The sequence below is a fragment of the Pezoporus occidentalis genome, unplaced genomic scaffold, assembly GCF_034315485.1.
Source record: "Pezoporus occidentalis ecotype Australia unplaced genomic scaffold, CSIRO_AGI_Poc_V1 ctg37, whole genome shotgun sequence".
Lineage (NCBI taxonomy): Eukaryota > Metazoa > Chordata > Aves > Psittaciformes > Psittacidae > Pezoporus > Pezoporus occidentalis.
In genome coordinates this window covers 2,581,510-2,603,372 of record NW_026915691.1, presented here as the reverse complement: position 1 = coordinate 2,603,372, position 21,863 = coordinate 2,581,510, and the positions used below count along the sequence as shown (strand labels likewise).

The 21,863-nt window shown below is 44.5% G+C and overlaps 2 protein-coding genes across 5 annotated transcripts in view; one reads left to right on the top strand and one right to left on the bottom strand.

The window, feature by feature from the left end:
* Positions 1 to 21,863, top strand: part of CUNH12orf43 (chromosome unknown C12orf43 homolog) — a 139,201-nt gene that overhangs the window by 4,421 nt on the left and 112,917 nt on the right. The window contains exons 7-11 of one of the 4 annotated variants that reach the window (XM_062631261.1): positions 6,096 to 6,262; positions 13,405 to 13,588; positions 13,867 to 15,945; positions 19,103 to 19,218; positions 19,381 to 21,270. The exons of 2 other annotated variants lie outside the window; for them this stretch is intronic. The gene's annotated coding sequence lies outside the window, so the exon portion shown is untranslated. Of the gene's footprint in view, positions 1 to 6,095; positions 6,263 to 13,404; positions 13,589 to 13,866; positions 15,946 to 19,102; positions 19,219 to 19,380; positions 21,271 to 21,863 lie in introns of those variants that run through there. One more of the 4 variants, XM_062631257.1, reaches the window with a different exon arrangement.
* HNF1A (HNF1 homeobox A) lies at positions 5 to 17,782 on the bottom strand. The gene is made up of 10 exons (XM_062631250.1): positions 17,168 to 17,782; positions 10,048 to 10,247; positions 8,499 to 8,685; positions 7,942 to 8,180; positions 6,989 to 7,146; positions 5,030 to 5,231; positions 3,541 to 3,732; positions 3,151 to 3,272; positions 2,714 to 2,855; positions 5 to 2,130 (listed from the first exon to the last, which is right to left on the bottom strand). Exons 1-10 carry the CDS (start codon positions 17,491 to 17,493, stop codon positions 2,003 to 2,005), a joined length of 1,896 nt encoding a protein of 631 aa, XP_062487234.1. The 5' UTR covers positions 17,494 to 17,782; the 3' UTR covers positions 5 to 2,002.

The following is a 21,863-nucleotide window of genomic DNA, read 5'->3' as shown; positions in this document are numbered from 1 at the left end:
TAAGTTAAAAGTCACTGTGTTTCAGTCATTATTTTAGCTGATTATGACTTCTGTGTGTCTGAAATACAATGGGGTTTGGTAGTGTTGAGTATGGTTTATAGTCTGTTTATACTTCAGTTCTGGTATTTCAGGAAATGACCTGCTATTGGATAAATACACTTCTGCTTTTAAGATTTTTGGGTTTCAGTAGCTCTAACTTTCTGGCCCTATTCAGGAGACCAGAAAGCCAGATTAGAGAAATTGAAATAGAAGTTGCTCTTTGAGCACAGGAAAACCCAAGATGTTTTCTTTCCTACTGTAAGATTCTTCCTGTTTTTTTTATTCAAGAAAACACAGTTGGCATCCAAAAATGGCAAAGCTAAGTAGAAAATTGGCTTGTAATCTAACTGAATGTGCCAGCAGAAGTCACTTGCCTTATGGGCAGTTAAAACATCAGTATACTGAAGCTACCACCTGGGTTTTCAATGCATAGTGGTCTAAACATTGTCTTTTGACTTGCTTTATGATGATTATTTTTAAGCTAACTGGAAGTTTTATGTATTTGCAACTGACACACATGGGAGACTAGGAAACGATATTCTAGGATGAAATTTGTCATACTGTAGTTACTGAAAGGAGTGTGTGATGGCTGGTGATATCTAGAAGAGGCTTGTATCAGTAATAACTGTAATGGACAGCTGCAATGTTGAAATTTCCAGGTATGATACCTGAAGAGTTCACTGCTGGGCTTTTTGTTTGGAAATTCTCTTAACCTTTTAAGAGTCTTGAGCCCCATCGTGAGAGGTTTTCATCCATTTTACATTTGAAACTCCGGTTTGGTCACAAAGACAAAAACATTAAGTGAGGTTTTTGTTCATGTCTGGCTGGTCACGTGTTAGTGATGTGTACACTGGGAGTAAATAGAGAATAATAATTAGAAGAGGAATTATACAAGTAGGTCCATAGGGCTAAAAACCTTAACTCGGTGCGAGTAAGACTCTTAAAACCCGTGGTAATTATTTGCATATCAAGAACTACAGAATACAGCCTACAGAGAAGCTAAGAATGAGCTGTGTTCTTTAAAGTGAAGCTGACATCTCTATAGAGAACAACTGAAGGGATCACTGCCCTTTGTGGAGCATTGGGACATGTATGCAGTATCAGGGATCAGTGGAGAATGCCACCCTCGGCTCATTCAGCAAGACACACGAGAGCCCATATGGGTAATGCAAAGAACTGGAATCTCCTTGCTGCTGTTAAACTTTAATTTCTGCATTTAAAACAAAGCAGAGCTATATCAAAAATAACCAAGCCATTTCCACTAGGATAGCATGATTTTAGAGCAGGTCATTTTTAACTGAGAATGTTTGGTATTTCTGTAGTTAATTAAAGGATTCATAGCTTGTACTCAGTGATCCAATACTGACAGGTTTGTGCCAAGCCATTCCTGAACTTGTTTCATGATGATTTTCATTGCAGTGTCAGGAACCAGGTTCTCTCACTCTTGCCTCCAAGATACTGTTGTTTCTCATAGTTCCCATTGGTGCTTCCTTAGAGCATCCCTTCTTTGGCAGCTCAGCTTTGCTCTTTCCTGCATGGCTTAGGGTGGTCTTGGCAGGTTTGTACAGATCCAGCTTGATGGAGGCTGGGGACAATGAAAGTCCCATCTGTGCTTTGGCATTTTTGCCATATTGCATTCAGATCCCTGTCTTGAATCTTCTGGGGCAGGATGTCTGGTCATTTTAGGTTGGCTGTTGGGGTTTGGGTTTGCTTGTTTTTTTGGGAGGCACTGGATTTTAGTGCCAGCATCATCTTTCCATGGCTTCTGTCTTGAGCCTGAGACATCTTCTCTTATGGAGGCAGCTGAGTAAGTGATTTGTATGAGGCAGTACAGGCTGGAGGTCGGCTGAGTGCAGCAGTCTTTCCTTCCCGTGGAAGGCAGTGATGACAGTGATGGCAAACACAGTTGGAGCTGGACCTGACAGGCTGGTCATGGCAGTCACCCTTGAGCTAGCTGTCATGATTACTGAGTGGAGGATGCCATCTGCGTGGAGATGAAGGTCTCGATGACATTGTGAGTGGATGGCAGCAACTGACTGTGGCTGTTGGTGGAGTCAGAGCTTTGGTACAGCACCAGGCTGCTGGAGGACACTGTCAAAGGCACAGGGAGAGGTTAAATTCAGATTCTCACTGCAGTCCCCTTATGTGTGCACACTCGCGTTTCCAGCATGATTGAACTCCCCTGTCATAGGGACATAACTGCTATTTTGTGTGCTGTTATGTACCTAGCTTCAGTCCACAGCTAGCCTGAAAATACTAAGGGCAATATGCTTCAGGGAGCTCAGTTTTGAGGGTTGTAGATAATTGCTCATGTCCTAGTTCTTCTCCTAGAACTGGGAAGCTCCAACTGGAGTCTCTTTATGAGGGGTTCTTGGGCTTTTCAGCCCTAAAATAGGCCCACAAGACTGGGTATTCATGGACACCGATTTTGTCAATATATTTGAGGTTAGTTTCCTCTCTAGATTTTGAAGAAGGGTCCCATTTCCACTCTGGCCTTACACAGACTGCACTCTGAATCTTTTCCTTGTACCAGCATTCACACCCCCCCCAAGACACTGTTAGAGCCCTCTAAGAGAATCATGAGCCCAGGTTACTTTTTTTTTACTGGATTTTTACAGTGTTGGCAAAAGAAACTGGGCAATACGAGGGTTAAGATAGTGGCTGCTGCTCTTACCAGCAGGGCTTGAGGTGAGGCGAGGGCCTGGCTGAAGGTGCTGGATGGTTGTGTCTTGGTTCTGTAAATGTATTGTTGGAGCCTGTGACACTGGTGTGTGCATCCCAGACTCTGTGTGGGTCTCCGACTCGGGTGTGAATGCCTAGAGAAAAGGAAGTTAAGTGCCCGGTTTCTACATCTGTTCTAACAAGCAGGAGAGGAGAGTGAGCAGGTGCTGTTTCCAAGGAGATTAAATCCTCCTTGGTGATGCAGTGAAGGGCTTACTCTAATGCCTCCAGTATCGCTGCTGGTACCAGTAAGATGAGGAGATAAGAAAGATTATCCCACTGGGATCGCATTGACCACACCCCCAAAACATCTCTGACAAGCAAGGAGCTACCTGCAGACTGGTACAATTCTAAGGTGGGAGAGCAAAGGCATGTGCTGAAGGCCGTTACCTGTTTGGTTGGTGTCAGGTTAGTCAGGGCGCTGAGATTGGCTGTATCTGTTATCACCATGGTTTGTGGCAAGAGGCCTGTATGTGTGTACTGGGCCACTTCAGACTTGGGGCCATAGAGAGCTGTGCATGAAAGAAAACAAGATCATGTGGATGCTGGAGCTTTTCATGAGGCTAGTTTGGCTGAGTTGTTCTCCTCATCCATGTGGACCTGCTCTTTTGTCTCCGAAACAGAGGGAGTGGAGGGGCAGGGAGATGAATGCAATAGAAAAATGTCATCATTAGAGCAACAATAATAGAAAAGTAGAGTGCTGCAAGCCCAAGGACCCAGCAAATGCTCCAGAACAGAGCATTTTGTTGCTTGCTTGAGCAGATGAGCTCACATTCTTACCGTGGGGGTTCTGTATCTGGGCCATGGTAGCCATGAAGGGGCTCTGGTTGATGTGGCTCTGGACTTGCTGCATGAGGGGCTGCTGGTAGGATGGGTGCAGCTGCTGGGAGAACTGGACAGGCTGCAGGGTAGTGAGGCTGCTCCCCATGCTGTTTATTACAGGTACACTCTGGGGCTGGGTTGAGGCCAGGCCTGAAAAACAAAGACTGATGACAATAGCATCACACACTGTGGGAGGAGCGTGGCAAGGGTGGGTGATCTGAAGTAGTCACTGTGGCAGGCCTATTGTCACAGGATGATTTCAGATCCTGCTTTTCAGGTGTTCTGTTTGTTATCTGTGATTGAGAACAGATTTCATGCGTCTGAAAACAAAGTGGGAGTGTGCAAAATGTACAGTGCAGACAGGTACGATAAAACCACCTCTGATTTCCAGTGTTTGTTCCTGTACACATCCTTGTGTACCAGTATAGGTCACTTTTACCAGTTCAGTGATAACCTGATAGGGAGTTCCATTGGGGATACCTCACTCAGAAGTAACCTGATAGCATCATCTCAATGTCCAGTTCATTTTATTCTCTTTATGAAGCTGTTGGCAACAGAGAATACTATGCTGTAGCTGTCCTGGCACATGGAATGGAGTTTAAACTCTTTTTATTTGGTCTGCCCAATTATGGAATTTGGACCAGTGAGAAAGAGGTAGAAGGTTTCACACATTACTGCTTATTTCCCACAACTGTCCAGACCCTGTTCCTGTAAATCAGCAAATCCCTCCAGCACTGAGGCATTTCCACCCTGTGGGAATCTCCAGTTTTTCCTTTTTTGCACAGAATTAGAATCTATATCATAATTTTGGGTATAAATGAGGAAACGGATGTTAGTTCACAGCTGCCACCTTGGAATCAAAGAAGGCCTCTTTCTTCCTGGGAAGAAAGTGTAAGAGGAGAGTATACATTTTATTTGGCTTTATCTAACGAGATGTGCTTTGGCAGTAGACTTGTCTTGGAATGAAAAGAAATCTCCTACAGGTTCAGAAAAGTTGTCATAGTGAAGAACAGAATTAAGAGTAATTAATGCTGTGGATTCCAAAGGCATGCGCTGCTCCTTGGAGGAAGTACAACAGGATGCTTTGTCTTTCAAGCACGATGAACATGCTTCAATTCTCGTAGTTCTAAGGAAGTATTACATTTATATTTGGGAAGATGCAGAGCAGCAAAACAGAACATTGACATAGGAATAAACTGCAAAAGTCCCACATGGGTTTGTGTGTAACTTAATTCTAACATGAATAAGGAACATCTGTCCCTTAATTCCATTGGTACTTGCAAGTAGTCCTGCTGAAGAGCCTTGGTGTTTGTGACAATTACTCAAGGTGTGCATCAATGCCAGCTTAGTGGCTTTGTCTCTGAAAATGAGGCAGGTAATTCTATAAATTACAGGTAGCTCTTTACTTGAACCCTGATAAGCAGAGGCATTGCAGAACACTACTCACCTATCACCAGGGTTGAGGCACCTGTGTTGGTGAACGCTGGTGCTAGGGATGAGGTCTCGCCAGCTCCAATTGCCATAACACCTGGCAGCGATGCCATGATCAGGTTCTGAGTTTGCTGGCTCAGAGGATGTGGATTTTGCTCTAGGCTGTGCAGGGCAGTCAGGGTGCTGACAGGAGGGAGAGTTCCTCCGGGAGCTGAGACCTGTGTGAAAGGGGAAGCATGGAAATGCCATCAGCAGCAGGCTGGGTCCCAAAGCTGGGGTAAATGTCCTTCTCCTGCTGCCTGCCTGCCCTGGGCCCTTGTGAATTAGAAAGACTTCACATTTCCTTGCGTGCAGTTTCCCTGTACTCATCAGTTAACTAGCAAAGGTCAGCTGACGGAATACTAAGGGTAAGTCCTTGCTGGTGTAGTTCTTTCACGGTTAAGAATGGGAAGGGTTTTACAAACAAGAACTAGATTTGTCCCTCTGCATTCTCTATGGGGTACATTTATCCTCTGTTTTGTAACTGAGGGTAGAGGATGATGCTCAAATGAAAAGGCTCAGGTAATTTTCCATGGTAACTTGTAACTCTGTGCAGAGTTCAGCACAGAATCCAGGAGTTCTTTTCTTGTTCATCTTTTCCTCTGAGAAATGCCTGTAATTTTCCTTTCACACAACAAGGGTTTCACTTGGCAGGGAGCTTCCAGGTTGAGATCTGAAAGGAGTTGCTGAAAAGTTTCCTTGGACTTTTTTGGCATGCAGGAAGTTCTTCAGGCCACATTACCTGGCAGCTCCCTGCCGTTACAGAGGAAGAGTACCTGTTAGACACAACAGGACTGTTCTGTGCTTGTGTGTTTTGCTGATTCAGTCTGTCCTTGAGTCACTGAGTAATTTAACTTGACGGTTTTCTCAGCCTCCAAAATGAACCATGTAACCTGTGTCTGCGCTTTAATGGGATTTTGAGTTTTCAAGGCCTTTGAGAGACCTGCAGTTGTTGTTCTGTGGAACAGCAGAAAACATTCTGATAATTTGGTTGATGGAGAAAGGTCAGTGCTTTATTTTATACTTTTTTTTTCTCCTCTCAGATAAAAAGCTGTAAGAAATCTTTAGTAAGAGTGAGGACCAACAGGTTAAACAGTGGACCAAGTCACCTTGATACCAATGTTGGAAGACAGCTGTAGAAGATTTTCAGGATCTCATGAAAGACTTTTTACTTTTGTTGTCTTCAGGAAGAGACCAGAAAGCCATCAAAGTGAGTGACTGATGAGACTTAAATCATATTAATTTGTAGTGAACTTAACTTTACCTCAGGCCAGTATGCAGTAATGCTGACTTCTACCCTTTCCCTGGAAGCAAGGGAATGTGTGCAAACTGAAAATGATCACTCCTGTAGATTCTAGTGCTTCATTGCTAATTATGTGGGAAAAGGTGTAGTCAAATCTCAAAAGGAAACTTGCTGTGGGAAGACAGATTGCTACAGTCTAGATATCCAGTACATGTGCTGTGTACAGGCTGTTTGGCTTAATCTTTGCAGGTAAGATAGACGTAAGTACAGGTCTCTGTTTTGTTAATTCCATTGGTGTTTGGTCGACTATCTTGAGATGTGTAGAGTTCAAATGAGAGTTGGAGATGAGAATCTCACTGGGGAAAGGAGAACAGGGTCTCCTGGGAAGAAGGAAATTACATCCTACCTTGAGCTCTCTTTTTTGAGAATAGACTGTTCTGATTGATCATAAGGAAACGGCTACACTTGTCCTGTGCTCTAATGCCTGCCCTCACCAGCAGTCTAGAGGGCACCTGCATCTCAGGCCTGCTAGTGTTACATGGTCAGTGCAAAGTGGCTACGTAAAATGTTCTCTGTATAAAGGTGGTTTTAAGAGTATTCTAGGAAAAACTACATCTGAATATTCCATATTGTGACCACAGGCAGAGGACCTGAGGTCCTCCAGTCAACAGAACTTAAGTATGCATCACTTACCAGCTTAGTGTCTGTGCTCAGTAGGTTCTGGCTGGGCTCCAGTCCAGGGGGAGAAACCTGATGAAGGATGGTTTGGGTGGTCACCATGGAGCTGTTGGCATGGTGGTTGCTGCTGGAGGACTCTGCTTCACTGGCTGGCTGCTGGTTGTACCTCACTCCTGCATCACAACAGGAGGGAAAGTGGTTGTCACAAATGAGAAACCGAGAAACATTGGCAAGTGCTGAATCCAGTTTCTTTTGCAGGCTTTTGTTTTTAGATGCTTGAGGCAGAGACAAGGTGGGTTATTACCGGGGAACCAGGAGATTGGGCATTCTTGCTCTATGCCCTGGCTTTTCTCTGTAATTTGGCACAACTGCTTCCTGAAATACTGACTTTAAGGTATGGCTGTGTGTGGTGCAGGGAACAAGTAGGGTTAACTAGAAAACACCCTTCTGGATGCAGGCATAGGGAGGAGAGCCTCAGTGAGGTACCTCTTCCCAGAGTGAGAGCAATTGCCAGCTCTGGCCTAAGAAGCTGAAAAAGCTCTGATCGTTTTGGATGGAGAACAATCTTTCCTGATGCCTGAGAACTCGGTCACAGTCTGATGGTGCTTTGTATGTATGGGAAAGAATAAGGGGTCCACGCATGAGTGAAAGAATACAGAGCTGACTTGAGACTGCAGCCAGTGGATGACCCCTTGAAAAGGGATTACTGCCTGCCAGGTCAGTGCAGGATGGCACAGAGTGAGGAGATTTGGTTGAGTTTTGTTACTGAACTTTGTCACCCTTGCTAATCTAGCTGCTCTTCTCACTCAGAGACGTGACCTCTCTATCACCAGTGCTCTTCCTTTGTAGCAAGTCTGCTTTTTCTGTCGATTCACCTCCTAATAGGGTGGACTTGGGAGATAGTTTTGGTGACTTGAGTTTGGGTAGGTTCACCCATTCCTCTTTCACATCTTCTGGTTGGTTCTTACCGTGAACCTTGCTGGGTGAGAGAGCTGATGGTGGCTGGAGGGAAGAAGAGTTGTGAGGAGTTAGAGGGGGAGCAGAGGTGGGCTGTGGTCCACTGAAGGTGTCCATGGCCAGCTTGTGCCGGAAAGCCTCCTCCTTCCTGCGGTTGGCAAACCAGTTGTAAACTCTGACCTCTGTCACCAGGTTTGAGCCCAGTCCCTGGGCCTGAGAAGGGGAAACACCTCTCTGAATACACTCTGCTCTGTTGGGGAAAAGCACAAGAAGAGCCTTGCTGAGCCAGGCTTAGTCAGAGAGACAGAGTAAGTGCGCAGCACCAAAGTGGCTGTGGTCTGGCACTCTGTGTGGAAGGAGCCTGCCAGGTATAGCAGCACAATGAGGCATTACTGGTCCTTTGTGGGCAGTGAATGCTCAGCTTTAGCATTTCATTCAGATGTGGCTGGTGTCAGTGGTGAAATCCATGGCTGTACCATTAGCCTGCCTCTCATAGGCACTAGCAAATGCTAAGATGGGAGAGGGCCTGCTGTGCCTCTCCTTCTCAAAGCCAGACACCCATCTTTACCTGTTGCATTCTTCCACCAGTGCCTCTCTCTCTTCTTTGCTGGGGTTTTTCTGCCTCTCGTAGGCTTGGAACAGGATCTGTTGTGAAGCAGGACCCCATTTAAAGCGATTTCTTCTTCCCTTCTTGGTGGGCAGGTCATCTCCCATGGGCTCCTCTGTCAGGATACCCTGCCCAGCGTGTGTGAATTCTGCAGGCACAAAGGGACAAGGGAATTTGCTTTCTGGAAGTGTTTCCAATAGTTCCATCTATTTGAGTACCTGTCAGGCCCAATGAAGCTTACCCTTGAAAAACATCTCATTCAAGATGGAGGGTTAAATTGAAATAGGGTGGAAATAAAGTTCCATAATCTGCTAAAACTGGTAAGATGTTCCTAGCAGGCCATTTACCCATCCTTTCTCTTGCATGCATTGTGTTTCTGCTCACACCTTGGAGTAGTGAAGGCAAATGCAGCTGAGTTTAGAGTAAGCATAGTTGTAGAATTGTTTAGGTTGGCAAAGACCTTTAAGATCGAGGCCAGCCATTAACCCAGCACTGCTAAGTCCACCACTAAACCATGTCCCTAAGTGCCACATCTACATGTCCTTTTCTCCAGGCTAAACAACCCCAGTTCTCTCAGCCAGTCCTCATAAGAGGACTTGTCCTCTAGACCTTTCACCAGCTTTGCTGCCCTTCTTTGGACACGCTCCAGCAGCTCAACGTCCTTGTAGTAAGGGGCCCAAAACAGAGTATTTGAGGTGCAGCATCACCAGTACAGGGTCACCTCCCTGGCCCTGCTGGACACACTTGTTTCTGATACAAACCAGAATGCTGTTTGGCCTTTTTGGCCACCTGGGCACAAGCTGGCTCACATTCAGATGGCTGTTGACCAATACCCCCAGGTCTTTTTCCTCCTGACAGCTTTCCAGCCACTCTTCCCCAACCCCATGTAGTGTTGGCATTGGGTTGTCATGACCCATGACTGTAGTCCTGCTTCCAAAACCATCCAAAAGCCAAATGTCTCAAGTTTATTTGCAACCCACCACTACAAAATTAAGAAAGACACATTCCAGACAGGCTCATGAGTATAGAAATGCATGCTGCAGGGATGGGTCCCAGTGGGTGCCTGTAAGGAAGGGGCTTAGAAGGCATGAGGTGATGGCCCACAGTGGATTTTCACAGTGAATATAGCAGCCTGCTGCTTTTGCAGCTAGAGCAACTGTTGCTGTAGCTGAAATTGCAGAAGCTTAGTTCTTGAGCAGAAATTCTCTCATTTGTCTACTGCACTGCTTTAGTCTGAGGATGGGTGTAGAACTCTAATGGCAAATGGAGAGTATTAGTTTGCTTCTCTTTAGCCAAATGGTGGCTGGGGTGGGTGATGGCAGGCTGCTTCATGAGGGAGTGCTTTTGGTTCACCCCACCACTGAACACTGACCTAGGGTTCTCTAATCTTCCTGCTAAAAGTGGCTTTTCTTTCCTTTTTGCCTTGACAAAAATAGGGAGTAAGGATTAGCAAGGGAAAGCAGAGGCCTTTATGAAGCTGAGACAGGAGAGCAGTTTTTGCCATACTTACGCTGGGCCACCTCTCGCTGCTTGCGGACATACCAGGTGTAGAGGGCTTCCCTTTTTTGGGTCTTCATGGGAGTGCCCTTGTTGAGGTGTTGTGAGAGGTGAGACTGGTTCAGACCAGTAGTGTCCACCACCTCACGCTGAGGGATGTTGTGCTGCTGGAGGTAGGATTTCACCATCTTTGCTACTCGCCAGGGATCTTCTCTGGAAGGAGCAGAAAACAGCTCTCAGGAGAGAGAGATCTAAGACCTGCACTTGGCAAACCTGGGTTCCAAGGAAGTGCAGTATTACCTCCTGAGATGCATCTTGCATGGCAGTCATCACCACTGCGTTTGGTGAGGCCAGAGTGTTGAGTGGCTGTGTAAGGGAAAGCTGTTCCTCAGTGTGGTGCTTTGTGCAGTTTTGACTCTGCATTCAGGGTAAAAACTGCATGGTATGAGAGATGAAGTGTAAAAGATGTAGCACTAGCTTCCTTTAAACTGATTCTAGGTGCTTGGATCTCCCCTTAGAAGGGAGCTCTTTGGTTACCGAGGAAATTTCCCAGTACATGACCATAGTATGTACTGTCTGTGCTCATTTGTATGTGGGCTCTTGGGCTGTTCTGTCTAGGCAGTTGTCATCTGAAAATGACATAAAGTGCTGAGCAGTGACATGGGCACTGAATGGAGCTCCCTGATGGATAGTAATGTGAATATAAAGCACTTCTGCTGCTAGTGAGAAATGGTATGAGGAGGGAAGTGGAATTGCATTTCAGTATTCAGTTGGATGTTTTCTGACTACAGAATTGACCACACTCTTCCATTTCCCTACATGACTTTTCTTCTCTATCCCTCTTTCTTTAAAGCACAGGTGCTTTAAAGTACACCTAAAGGCAGGTGTGCTTAATTTTCCAAGACAGATTCATTGTGATATTAGGCTGAACCCAGCTCATGCCCCGATTCTGGTCCAGGTTGGGTTGCCTTGCAGTGATTCAGGAAAAGAAAACAGGTTCTCATTATACTGTGACGTGACAGCCATGTATGCATATGTGCACACCAAGCCATCCAGGATTATGTTCTTGCACATCTGTTAAGTTACTCAAACACACTGGTTAACATCTAGGACCAGTCATAGCTTATAAATACAATAAAGAACAACAGGCAAACCATTAATTCCTACAATTGCCGCCCTCCTTTGAGGTAGCAGCTTAGGGAGTAGACCTATTTGAGACCTGCTCACAAACTTGAGGAGCTAATCTGATTTGGGATTTCACAGTAAATGTGAATCTCTGCTTTTTAGCATCTCTGATTAGAGTATCCATGAAGGTTCCTAAGGAATACAGGGAAAACATGACTGTGACTTTATTTGTGTGTATTGACTTTGCCAGAGCTGAAAATCACAGTAAAACTGAAGATGTGAAACCCGGCAGTCTAGATCTAAGCAGTGCTGGAGCCTCTCTACCTAAAAGCCTCTGGTTCACAAAGAGCATCCTAACATGCTTTCTGTGTGAAATGTCTGGTGGAAGTGGCTTGTGTGCTGTAGGAATACAAGCATCCAACACCAGCACCAAAGCAGCAACAGGGCAAAAGAAGATACTTTAGGATTGTGCAGAAACTGTCACAAGAACACAGAGGTCTGAGCAACAAGCACCAACTGTACAGGCACCGGCTGTACTGCTCATTGCTTTGTTGACTCAGGAGGTTAGTGGAGGCTGCAAAGTGATAAGAAGGACAAAGTCCACACCTGTTCTCTCAGTACAAACACTCTTATCTCTGTTCCCCTGCTGCTGTCTCCCAATGGCTGGATAGTCCAAGGAGCAAGCTCTGCTGCCATTAAAATGTGACAGAAACAGTGTCAGTTACAGCCTTCTGAAGAACCTGCTTGCTTAAAATAGGAACCTTTGTTCCTTTTTTATGGTGGGACGCTTGTTATAGAGGCTTCTAGCTTCTTCCCTTAACCATCTTTGTCTTTCGAAGGCTTCAGATCAGCTGAACTTACAAAAGCTTATCTTTCCTAGCTGTGATGGTGTTCTTTTTTCTTCTCCTGCTGTCCAAACCAAGGACCAATCTCCCCACTTTGTATTTGTGACAGCCAAGCCAGCACTTGCATCCTGAATTCATTACACAAGTCCCTGTACAAAGGAGAAAAGGCTCTGACTTGGAATCTCTTAGATTTGAGTTCTGGCTCAGATGGGAAGAGGAAGGACTGTGTTGCCACTGATGGAAACCTCTGTTACATGTTGATTTCCTTCCTGCATCCCAGTCATGAGTTACTTTCATCTCCCCTGTTGAGATACTCACTTCTTTGTAGCAGGAAGCATTTATGAGTCTGTTCTGACAATGGTTAAAGCCCTGTGTTTTTTCTGTCTTCTTTTGAGACAGAGCAGGGAGCTTTGTGAGGCAAAACAGTGCAGGGGGACCTTAGTACAGCATGATTTCGTAAGACAGTTGTATGGCATCCTAGCTGCTCTGTACATAGTCAAAGCACAGGCTGCAATATCAATGTGGCAATTCCTTTAGGCCCAAGGCTACATCATAGTACAAGTGATGGCAGCTGGTTAGCTGAACCCTTGCCTGAACTATTGCCCACATACCTAGTTCCACCTGCAGAGCTTTCACCATCGAGTAAGACATCGCAAGTTGAAAGCTTCGCTCTCTCACTGGCGGTGAGACTGTGACTGGCTGTCAGAGGGCAGGATTTCACCCTAAACCCGGTTTCCCTATGTGTAGGTGCACTAAAATCTCAGTTGGTTCAGTGAGTCAGAACTGGGGAAGTGGGTCTGCCTTGCTCAAACTCTCCTCTGTCTCCAAGGCAGTTCTCTACCTGCTGGCTTCCCTTTCCCCCCACATGCAAGCTGCCTCCCCACTCCTTTCTTGTTCTCCAAGGTCTAATACCCATCTCCAAATTCTTCTCACACAGTTAGTTTTAAACTCTTCCTAAATCTTGCTCTCCTGCTGTCAGTTGCCTATTGCCATCTGAGTGTATCCCCTCTCCCTGGCTCATCTCAACCACAGGGGCCTGGGTCCTCTTTCCAGACCAGCTTCCCATTTTCTTAGTTCTGAGGTCACTTTTTAAGGGCGTTTTCACCTCCCTTTTGTTACCTGAACAATAAGTAACCCAGGTAGTTAGTTATAAACTCAAAGGGAACAAGAGGCTGGTTGATAATTTATAGCAACATCTCAAATTTAAATGGAAAGTAAATATCAAGTTGTTAGCATTAAAGAAAACCCATTCCAGAGGGCTGGAGATGTAACATTCAGGGGACCTTCTCCCTCCTTCACTCTTCCTGACTTTTCTCTTTTTCCTTTGTTCCTTTCTTTTCCCTCCTCTTCCTCATTCTCTCTGTTTCTCCTTTTCTTCTTCCTTGTTCTCACATTCTGAGGCAAGAGAAACCTTCATTTCCCTGAGGCAGTTCTGAATTGCTGCTTTGGACTAGACCTTGCTTAAGCAGAGGTTCAGAGAAGTACTCAGGACCATCCTCTGGCCCTTTCGTGTGGAGCCTGCTAGACAACCCTCACTGATGGCAGTGCACAGCCTGGAGCCGGGCTAGGCAGGGAGCAGGCAAGGTAAGACCATCCCATCAGGGTTCTTTTCTATTGAACTTGGCCTGGTTTGCCTCATCTTGCTTTATATGTGGAAATGAAAGGGGTGTGGCAGCTTCATCTCCAGATTCCCCAACTAGAGCCATTCTAAGGGCAGGAAAAGACTGAACCTTTATCATTTTATCTTTTGTTTTCTTTTTTTTCCTCATGGAATACGTGCTTTCATCCCTGCCTCCAGGGGAAGTCTGTTGCTTATCTCAATTTCTCTCTTTCCTAATGGAATTTCACCCCTTGCCCTACAGGTGGATTGCTGCTCTACCTCCCTCCATTTGCTGTACCTGTGATAGTGTGATCTGTCCCTTCCCCCAAGGTAGCCTCTCTCTGGGGAATATCAGGGGATTACTCCACACAGCTCTATCTCCCTACTGAATTATTCTTTATCATAGCTGCAATTTGTTTTCTGTGTGGAGCAATAGGGAAAGAACGTTTTTATTCAAACTGTAAATCTATGGAAGATCAGTGAGACAGATCAAAGGACAGCAAGAAATGTTGTGAATTCCTCACTAGAGAAACCTTTGTCTGAACTACCTTTAGCATTGTTTTGTTCTGTAGGGACAAACTCTAATCAATCCCCACAGGTTCATCCCGTCATGGGGATGTATCTTCTCTACATCCTGTTCTACACAGCTTTGACCAGTGCTTTCTAAACTGTGGTTTCAACTTTAATAGTCCTGCAAGGACATACTTGGTCTCTTGGTGTTGCCATTTTTTTCCTTCCCAGCTCCTGGAAAGCCTGTCAGTGGACACTTTCCTGACTCTACCTTATAAGCAATGGCTGCAGTTACCACAAAGACTTTCTTGTGTCACTAATAGCTGCCCACAAGTCAATCTCGGAGTTAAAGTGTGGTCTACAGCATTAGATCAGGAATTGTTAATAATGCCAAAAGAGGCTTCTGCCTGAGGGTAGAAGTGCTTCCATCTGGTTTCTGGATTTGAAATCCTAGTGTAGATGCTGAAATAGCTTATAAGCATTGAATATTTACTGGGAATCCCTGTGCATGGAGATTCTTGCCTGCCTTCCTTTTATCTGTAAAATGTTCTGCCTGCCTTACAATGCTTACAGTACTGTTTTAAGGACATTACCTCTAGGCATCTCTAATGGAAAGGTTTGTTCTTAAGAAACAAAGTTTATTAGTAGGTAACAACTGCTTACAAGTTATCGAACCCTGATAGTGGATCAGATGCTTTGAATAGGCTCTCAGACATGCAGCTGCTCTGTTTGAATATTTGACTAGGAATTTTAATCCTGTCAATACAGACTTCCTACTGTTCTCATTTTACCTTGCCTAATTTTGATCTGTCACAATCCTCCATAAGTATATTAATGTTTTTTTGCTGAAACTGAGGCCTCTGGTCCCTTCATACTGTCCCCAACTGCAGAAGCGAATTGCTCTATCCTGTGATACGGGGGACTGAGGAAAGACAACTCTGATGTTTCAGTCTAAAGCTTTGCAATTAAGACCCAGTATAAGGCTTTGGAGATCTTTGTTCTTGCCCAGTCCTCTCTGCGCTGTCTTAGGGTTTTAGATAGGTCATGGAATCTCTCTGTACCTCAGTTCCCATTTGTAAAATGGGAATGCTGCTCAAGTGACTGTATAGAGAGAGGTGTGAGACTGTTCATAGGAAAGCATTACTATCACAGGTTTGCAAGAGAGGCAAGACTGTTGTGGTGAGGCTGGTAGTAAGGACAGGAAAGACTGGCTGCAAGCTCCCAAAAAGGCAGGGAGGATCAGAAACCAGGATTCATGCTTGTGAGGGTGGCAGGAAGGAATTCCCTTCATCTGCATATCTGTTCTTAGATCACAGCAGATGGCACTTTAATCCTGCTTCACCCATTCATTACAAAGCCAGGTGCTGCTCTTCACCTTCCATGGCTTCCTTAGTGGAGAGATACCTGATAAACCATCAGAAGTTAATGATCAAAAAGCTTATCAGGGTCTTTTCATCTATAAATTTATAAGACAAAAGAGAAATAATAAAGCCATTGGATAATTAGTAACTAGCCAGGGCCCGCCCGGTGCCACTGGGCTCAAACTACCCCAAGGCCTGTACGCAGACTCAGGAAGATGAGAAGGAGACAAGGATGAGAGGAAGAAAAAGAGGGGAAGGGAGAGAGAGAATTAGCCAAGAAGAAAACAAAATGGGAGGCATAGGAGCAGAGACAAAAGTGAAGAGAGAAAGGAAACATGTAAAAAGAATGGAAAAGTCGTAAAGAGAACAGAGGAGCCTAAAAGATGTGACACAGCTGGGAGTGGGAAGAGGTGAGACACGTACTGGGCCAGAAGGAAGATGGAAATTTTGGGAATGTTTTCCCCACCCAGGTAAGAGCTGATCCAGTGGATTTTCCTCTCTTGGGTACTACTGCAGAGTCATCAACCCCCGGCCTGCCAGGGCGCTTTCTTCTCCTAAGTGCTTACAGTGAATGCTAACTCTTCATGCTGTTTATACAGCTCTGGCCTTTTGTGATGGGGTTTGATGTTTGCTTCTTGTTGTTACATTTTCTGTTAACTTCCTTTGCACGTGCAAGGGAGTGGTCAGAAAGCCTGAGAAACTCTCTAGATGGATTTTGGGTTTAGTGCAGATTCTAAGTGCAGGATGTTACTGCGTGGTGGTATCTTCAGCTCATCATGTCAAAGTACCCACAAAACAGACGGGCAAGGATCTGGTTCTGTTGTGATAGGTGGGTTGGATGGACCTGATCCTTGCTTGGACAAACCTCTTAGGTCACCCATAGGAACTGGATCTTAGCAAGAACCCCAAATGGGAATCCTGGTGAATGTTTTTCCGAGTCTGTTGTGAGGCTTATCAGTTCAGGCTTATTGTGTTTTGATCTCAGAAATGCTCAGATGCAAAGGAAAATTTGCATGGCAGTAAAACCTGTCATTGTTGCTGTGGATGTACTTTGTAGTCGTGACAGGCTGTGCATGGCAGAAGCAGAGTGTTCTGCTCGGGTTTTAACCTCTGCATGTATTTGGTGTGTGCTCTTTCTACAAGACAAATCCCCATTGAAGTCAGGAGAGCTTTGCACTCCCTTGAATGACAAGAACAAGTTCTCTTGGTTTGTCTTTGGCCAATAATCTATTGCAAAAACTAGTGAAACGAACAGTATTAATTTCATTAAATAGAGCAGGGAAACATCACACCTTGATGTTACTGTACAGACTCAGGCAAATATAGCTCCAGTTAAGAGTGACCTTTCCTGATGGAATCCTCTTTAAAATATAAATCCTAAAACCTACCATTCAGTCAGAGAGATGCAAGTTATTCAGGCCTCAGACAGTTCTGAAGCGTGATGATATAAGCACATCAAATAAGCATTCAGGCTCCAGGGCTCCTATCATGCATTTAAAGTGAGATGAAAGGAAAGTTTGAGTATTTATAAAGAATGTGGGGATGTTGTGAGTCCCGGCAAGGATGAAGACTGCCTCCATGCAGCTAGATCAACTGTGAATACAAGGGGCATTGAGCGCAAGGGGAAAGGAAAAGAGATTCAGAGGGAGAGTGTAAGAAAGTGGCAAAGAGGAGCAGCAAATCTGTCCTTACTGTAATAGTCTTTGCACCACAGCCTTCTGGTGAGCAGCCTCCTCAGGGCTCAAGTTTTCCAGCTCCTTCATTATTGGAGGGGTAAATTCCTCCCCGTCATCAGAGGTTTCATCTTCCGATAACCTGGACTCCCCCATTCCGTTGGGGATGTCGGGACAGGGTTCCCCTTTCTCTGTCTGGAGAGCATTGATAGCGCGCTGACTTTCACTCTGGAGCGCATAGGGTTCCACTTCGCTCAGCGCCTTGATGAGGGTCTCCTTGGTTAGTCCCGACTCCAGCAGCGCTCCCAGCAGCTCCACTTGAAGATGACTCAGCTTTGAGACCATGGTCTTCAGGCTGGTGTCCCTTGGATTTGAATTTCGGGTTATCCTGCTTCCAGCTTCCCTACACCATGTTCCCGAGGTGACGCGCCTGACTGTCAGGAGAGTGGGCACAGCGCAGCCTCCCGCCTCTACACCCCCCAAAAAAACCCAAAATACAAAATGGAGCCACTTCAGACCCCCCACGACTGTCCTGAGCCAGTGCTGATAAAGGGACCCTTGGCTATCTGTTTACATTGGAGCAATGTAAATTCTCCAAGGTTCATATTTATCTGTGTACTTAGCAAGTTACTGAACTTTGGACTTCAGCACTGCCGCAGCAGTTCACAAAGTACAGAGGGAGAGAGAAAGGGGGAGGGGGAAAGGGAGGGAAGCAGAAGAGAGAAGGAGAGGAAAATGAAGGGATGGAAGGTTGGCAGCATGGAAAAGTAAGCTATGGAAAGAAAAGGAGGGAAATGAGGATGGAGAAATGTGTCTTATTTGTGGGCCCATTAGTTTTAGGGAAGGAAGGAGGTGGTGTACCCAAAAGGAAAATGCGCTTCTGACTGCATGTGGTTCAAGTGAAGGTGCTGCCCTTGGAAGATGGTAGAGCCCACTCAAAGCTCTAGCAAGGGTGAGGATCAGCCAGTCTCAGCCCCTGCCAAAGGCTTTGGGCTGAGAGAAAGCCACACTGGCAGCTTCATTGGCCTTTGTGCGTTCCCCCAGCACAGAAGTGTGACCACCACGTCTATGTGAATATTCCCCCCAACTCAGGGGATGTTGCAGAGCTCCAGCTGAATCCTGTGGCAGCATGTCAAGCGTTAAATGACTTTTTCACTTCTGGCTTTGGCTTGCTGGGTATCTTGATATGCAAATACAAGTACCTCAATTATAACTTGCTGTGTTTATTGCTCAGTTGATGAGCAGAAGCAGTGTACCCCCATAATTTGGGGGATTACAGGACTTGCCCCACAGAGCTTATGAGTCAAGCATCTGATAAGGAATAGTGTTGGTTCATGCTGAAAGTCCCTGCCCTGCTTTTTCTGAGGAGTGCTCTGGCCAGGCTTGTGGTTCCCATTTATTATCTACCTCCATCCCTTCTTGATACCAGCCCTGCTCTAAGGTTCTGCTCCCACCTTTGGCTTGCTAGCTCAGCTGGAGTTGTTTAGGGCAGTTCCTGGGGAGCCCTTATGACTAAATTGTCTTTTCTGAATGTTCTTTGTCTGAAAATATATGAATGAGTTTATCCACTTTGAGTGGCTACATTAGAGAATAACTTGATGTGCACATGTGGACTTGAAACACAAGCGTTTCATGCAAATGATTCCTGTTCTTTTACAGCTGTTGTCTCAGTAAAGGTTTCCTATCCCTCTTGATACACACCCTTTAAGCCTAAGCTAAGAAGTAGGACTGTCCCCAAACTGGATAATGTCTCAAGACAATGCTGCAGAGTGACCTTGGCCCCAGTTTTCCCTTTGTGGGCACCACTAGCCATGCTCCAGGCTCCTGTGACAACATGCTAAGTCAGCAGCTGGAGGACAAAGCTTCTTTGCAAACTGGACCCCTTCCTCCCTCCAGGCACAGCAAGCTGGCCCCTCCAACCAGGGCTGTTGTTAACTGTTAGCTTTCATTTCAGATGGCGGTCGAGTACCAGCTCACCTCCCTACAGTGAGTTCAGAAAGGCTCGGATGGATCCAGAAGACTTTGTGTGGCTAAAAGGAACATTTTGGAGTCCATGTAAAAACATTTAATGTAAGAGGTTTTCATGTAAGAGGTTTTCATTCGTTGAGCTTCTAAAGATGTTTTTTAGTATTTAAAGAATGGTGAGGGGTTTTTGGCATTCCTGTCAATGTTGTGATTCTGTTTCCATGCATTTTATTTTCTTATTACAGTTTTTCTCATCTCTCCACCCAGGTAGACACACCAACATTACTGGCTGATAACACTAATTGTCAGTTGTAGTTACACTTTCCAACCATGACACAGTTTCTGCATGGTACGTCCTTATAATTGAAGGACTTTGCAAACAGAACAGATAGTGGGGCTCCTGCAGTATGTGACAGAGGAGATTCTGTCATACTGTGTTGTTTATTTCTGCCTATCTTTGACATGCTGGTTTCTTTTACCTAAACTAAGATGGAAAATATTACCATTGTTCTTGTCCAAAAGATTGTCAAATCTGTGTTCTGTAAGAATATATAATATACCTGTGGAATGCTTGAGGGGATGTGGACACAGACCATTAAGTTTAGACAAAGAACAGTAATATTTGCCAATGGAAACTGTAAAGAGAAGAAAACATAGCAACAAATGATCTGTCTGTATTGTGTGGTTTCAAGGATTCCTTATGCTCCCAGAAGTCCTGATGCTGTTGCTTCTGTTTGCCTTGAAGACCTTTAGCTGTGGAGGCTTTTAGAACAGCCTGGCTTGAAACCAGTGAACTCTGAAGTCTATAAAACCAGAAATGAACATCTGTTTGTGTGTTAGGACCTCACTGAACATTACAACTGGATGCCATGTGGAAAATCCTTAGCTGAATATGGAAGCCTTTCAAATACTGAGGAGGAGGTAAATGTTCTCTATCACTTTATCCTGAAGGGCTTTCTGGTCTAATAGAATTGTCCATTTTAAACTGGAGGAGCCTGGACAATTAACAAAACAAGCAAACTTCCACGCTTCCATCTTTACATTCACTGTAACCTGCCAGACTGTGCTAGTGAATGATTCAGCGCTCCAGTTAAGTATTTCAGATTCTTCAGTGCAGGAAAAACAGTGAGCTTTTCAGTGTTTCTTAAATGTTGCAAGTTGCTAGTGGTCAGACTGAAGGAGATTCCTGTTGTGAATTAGCCAGCACCCCTATTTTATACCCTGGCACGAAGGATTGCAATATAATACTTCTCAGATTATTACACATGGCATGATGTGCAGTTTTGAGTAAATAAGAATAGCAGAGGCCAAGGAAGCTGCAAAACTTTAAAAATATATAGTCCCAGTAGTACAGCAAGAACTAAATTGTGCAGTGCCATAATCCAGACAACATTCTCCTGTAACTGAATTGTACTCGGGGATTTTGCCTTGAGGATGACAATTAGAAAGAAGAGGTTTTCCTTTTGCTATCCCCATTTTCACCTATTACCAGTGCTCAGTATATGTTGATTTCCTCAATTGCAACAATTTGCTTGGCCGTGACTGGATTCTCAAGTCACTGTGACTAATGTGATAACTGTGATTGTGATAGGGGAAACTTTTGAAGACAGCTGCATGTTTCCGTCACATTTGCAGTGTCTGGTTTTGTGGTTTTTATCCTGCAGAATTACTTGGTTTTCCTTAGGTGTAATTAATATGGTGGTTGAGGCCCCTCAAAATCAGTGCTTCATTGGCAAGACAGAAACAGCCTTACACCACTATAAAGTGCAAGCTCACTAGCAATGTTACATTAATAAAACAGTATGGATGCAGATTGGAGGAATATATCAGTAATCACAAGAAGTCTGATTTCAATTTTATTTTAATGGCAAGTTCAATAAAGATTATTTAAACATTTTCAACTACTTTGCATTCTCTTGCACACACTTTAATACAACTTTTATGCACTGTGGTTTTAAAATTGTTTTTTTTTCTGAAGTAGCAGACTGGTAACATTGTGTGACAGCTATCATATAAAACTGGGTTCCTGGCATTCCCCAATATCCGTACAGGGTTCATCTAATGGAATTCTATTTTATTGGTAAATAATAGTCTGTCTTGATTAACTTCCACTGTAATCCCTTCTCCCTACCTCTAATAAAGTAGCTAGATTACTAATCAAGGGGGTTACTTACACTGAGAACAACCGCATGAAGTTATAAGTGGGTATCCAGTAGGAACATTATTCTTGTTTTAGACTTACTGGTTTGTATTCTGCTTATTCCACTAGGGCAAAACCAAAGGAATGGACAGTATAGTGCTGTAAATGTAATGGAAGGCCTGACTTCTTGTATCAACACCATTTTTACCTTTGATGTTTCAATTTACTGAATTATATCCATTAAATGTACACAATAAAAAAACACAGCAATTTGCTGGGAAAAGCCAATGTAATATGGCTTTTTAAGGAGCATAGAGAGAAGGGAAAAAGCCTAAATATATTTATGGTGGAAGTGCTAGCAGAGAGCCTGTATAGAACCCTGAATAGGGTGGCAAAATTGCTTTTGGCAAAAGAAACATAGAGATATGGTTCTTTTAATAATCTTTTACCATTTTACTGTTCTTCCTGCTGAGACAGCTAAATGCTTTATTGGCCTCAATGACATTAACATCTTTCCCTCCTTGAAACGTGAGAGCTATTATTGTAATGTTCACCCTTATTTCTGGCTCTGGGGCAAAGCAAGCTACATAAGTCCCCAACTGATTTTTAT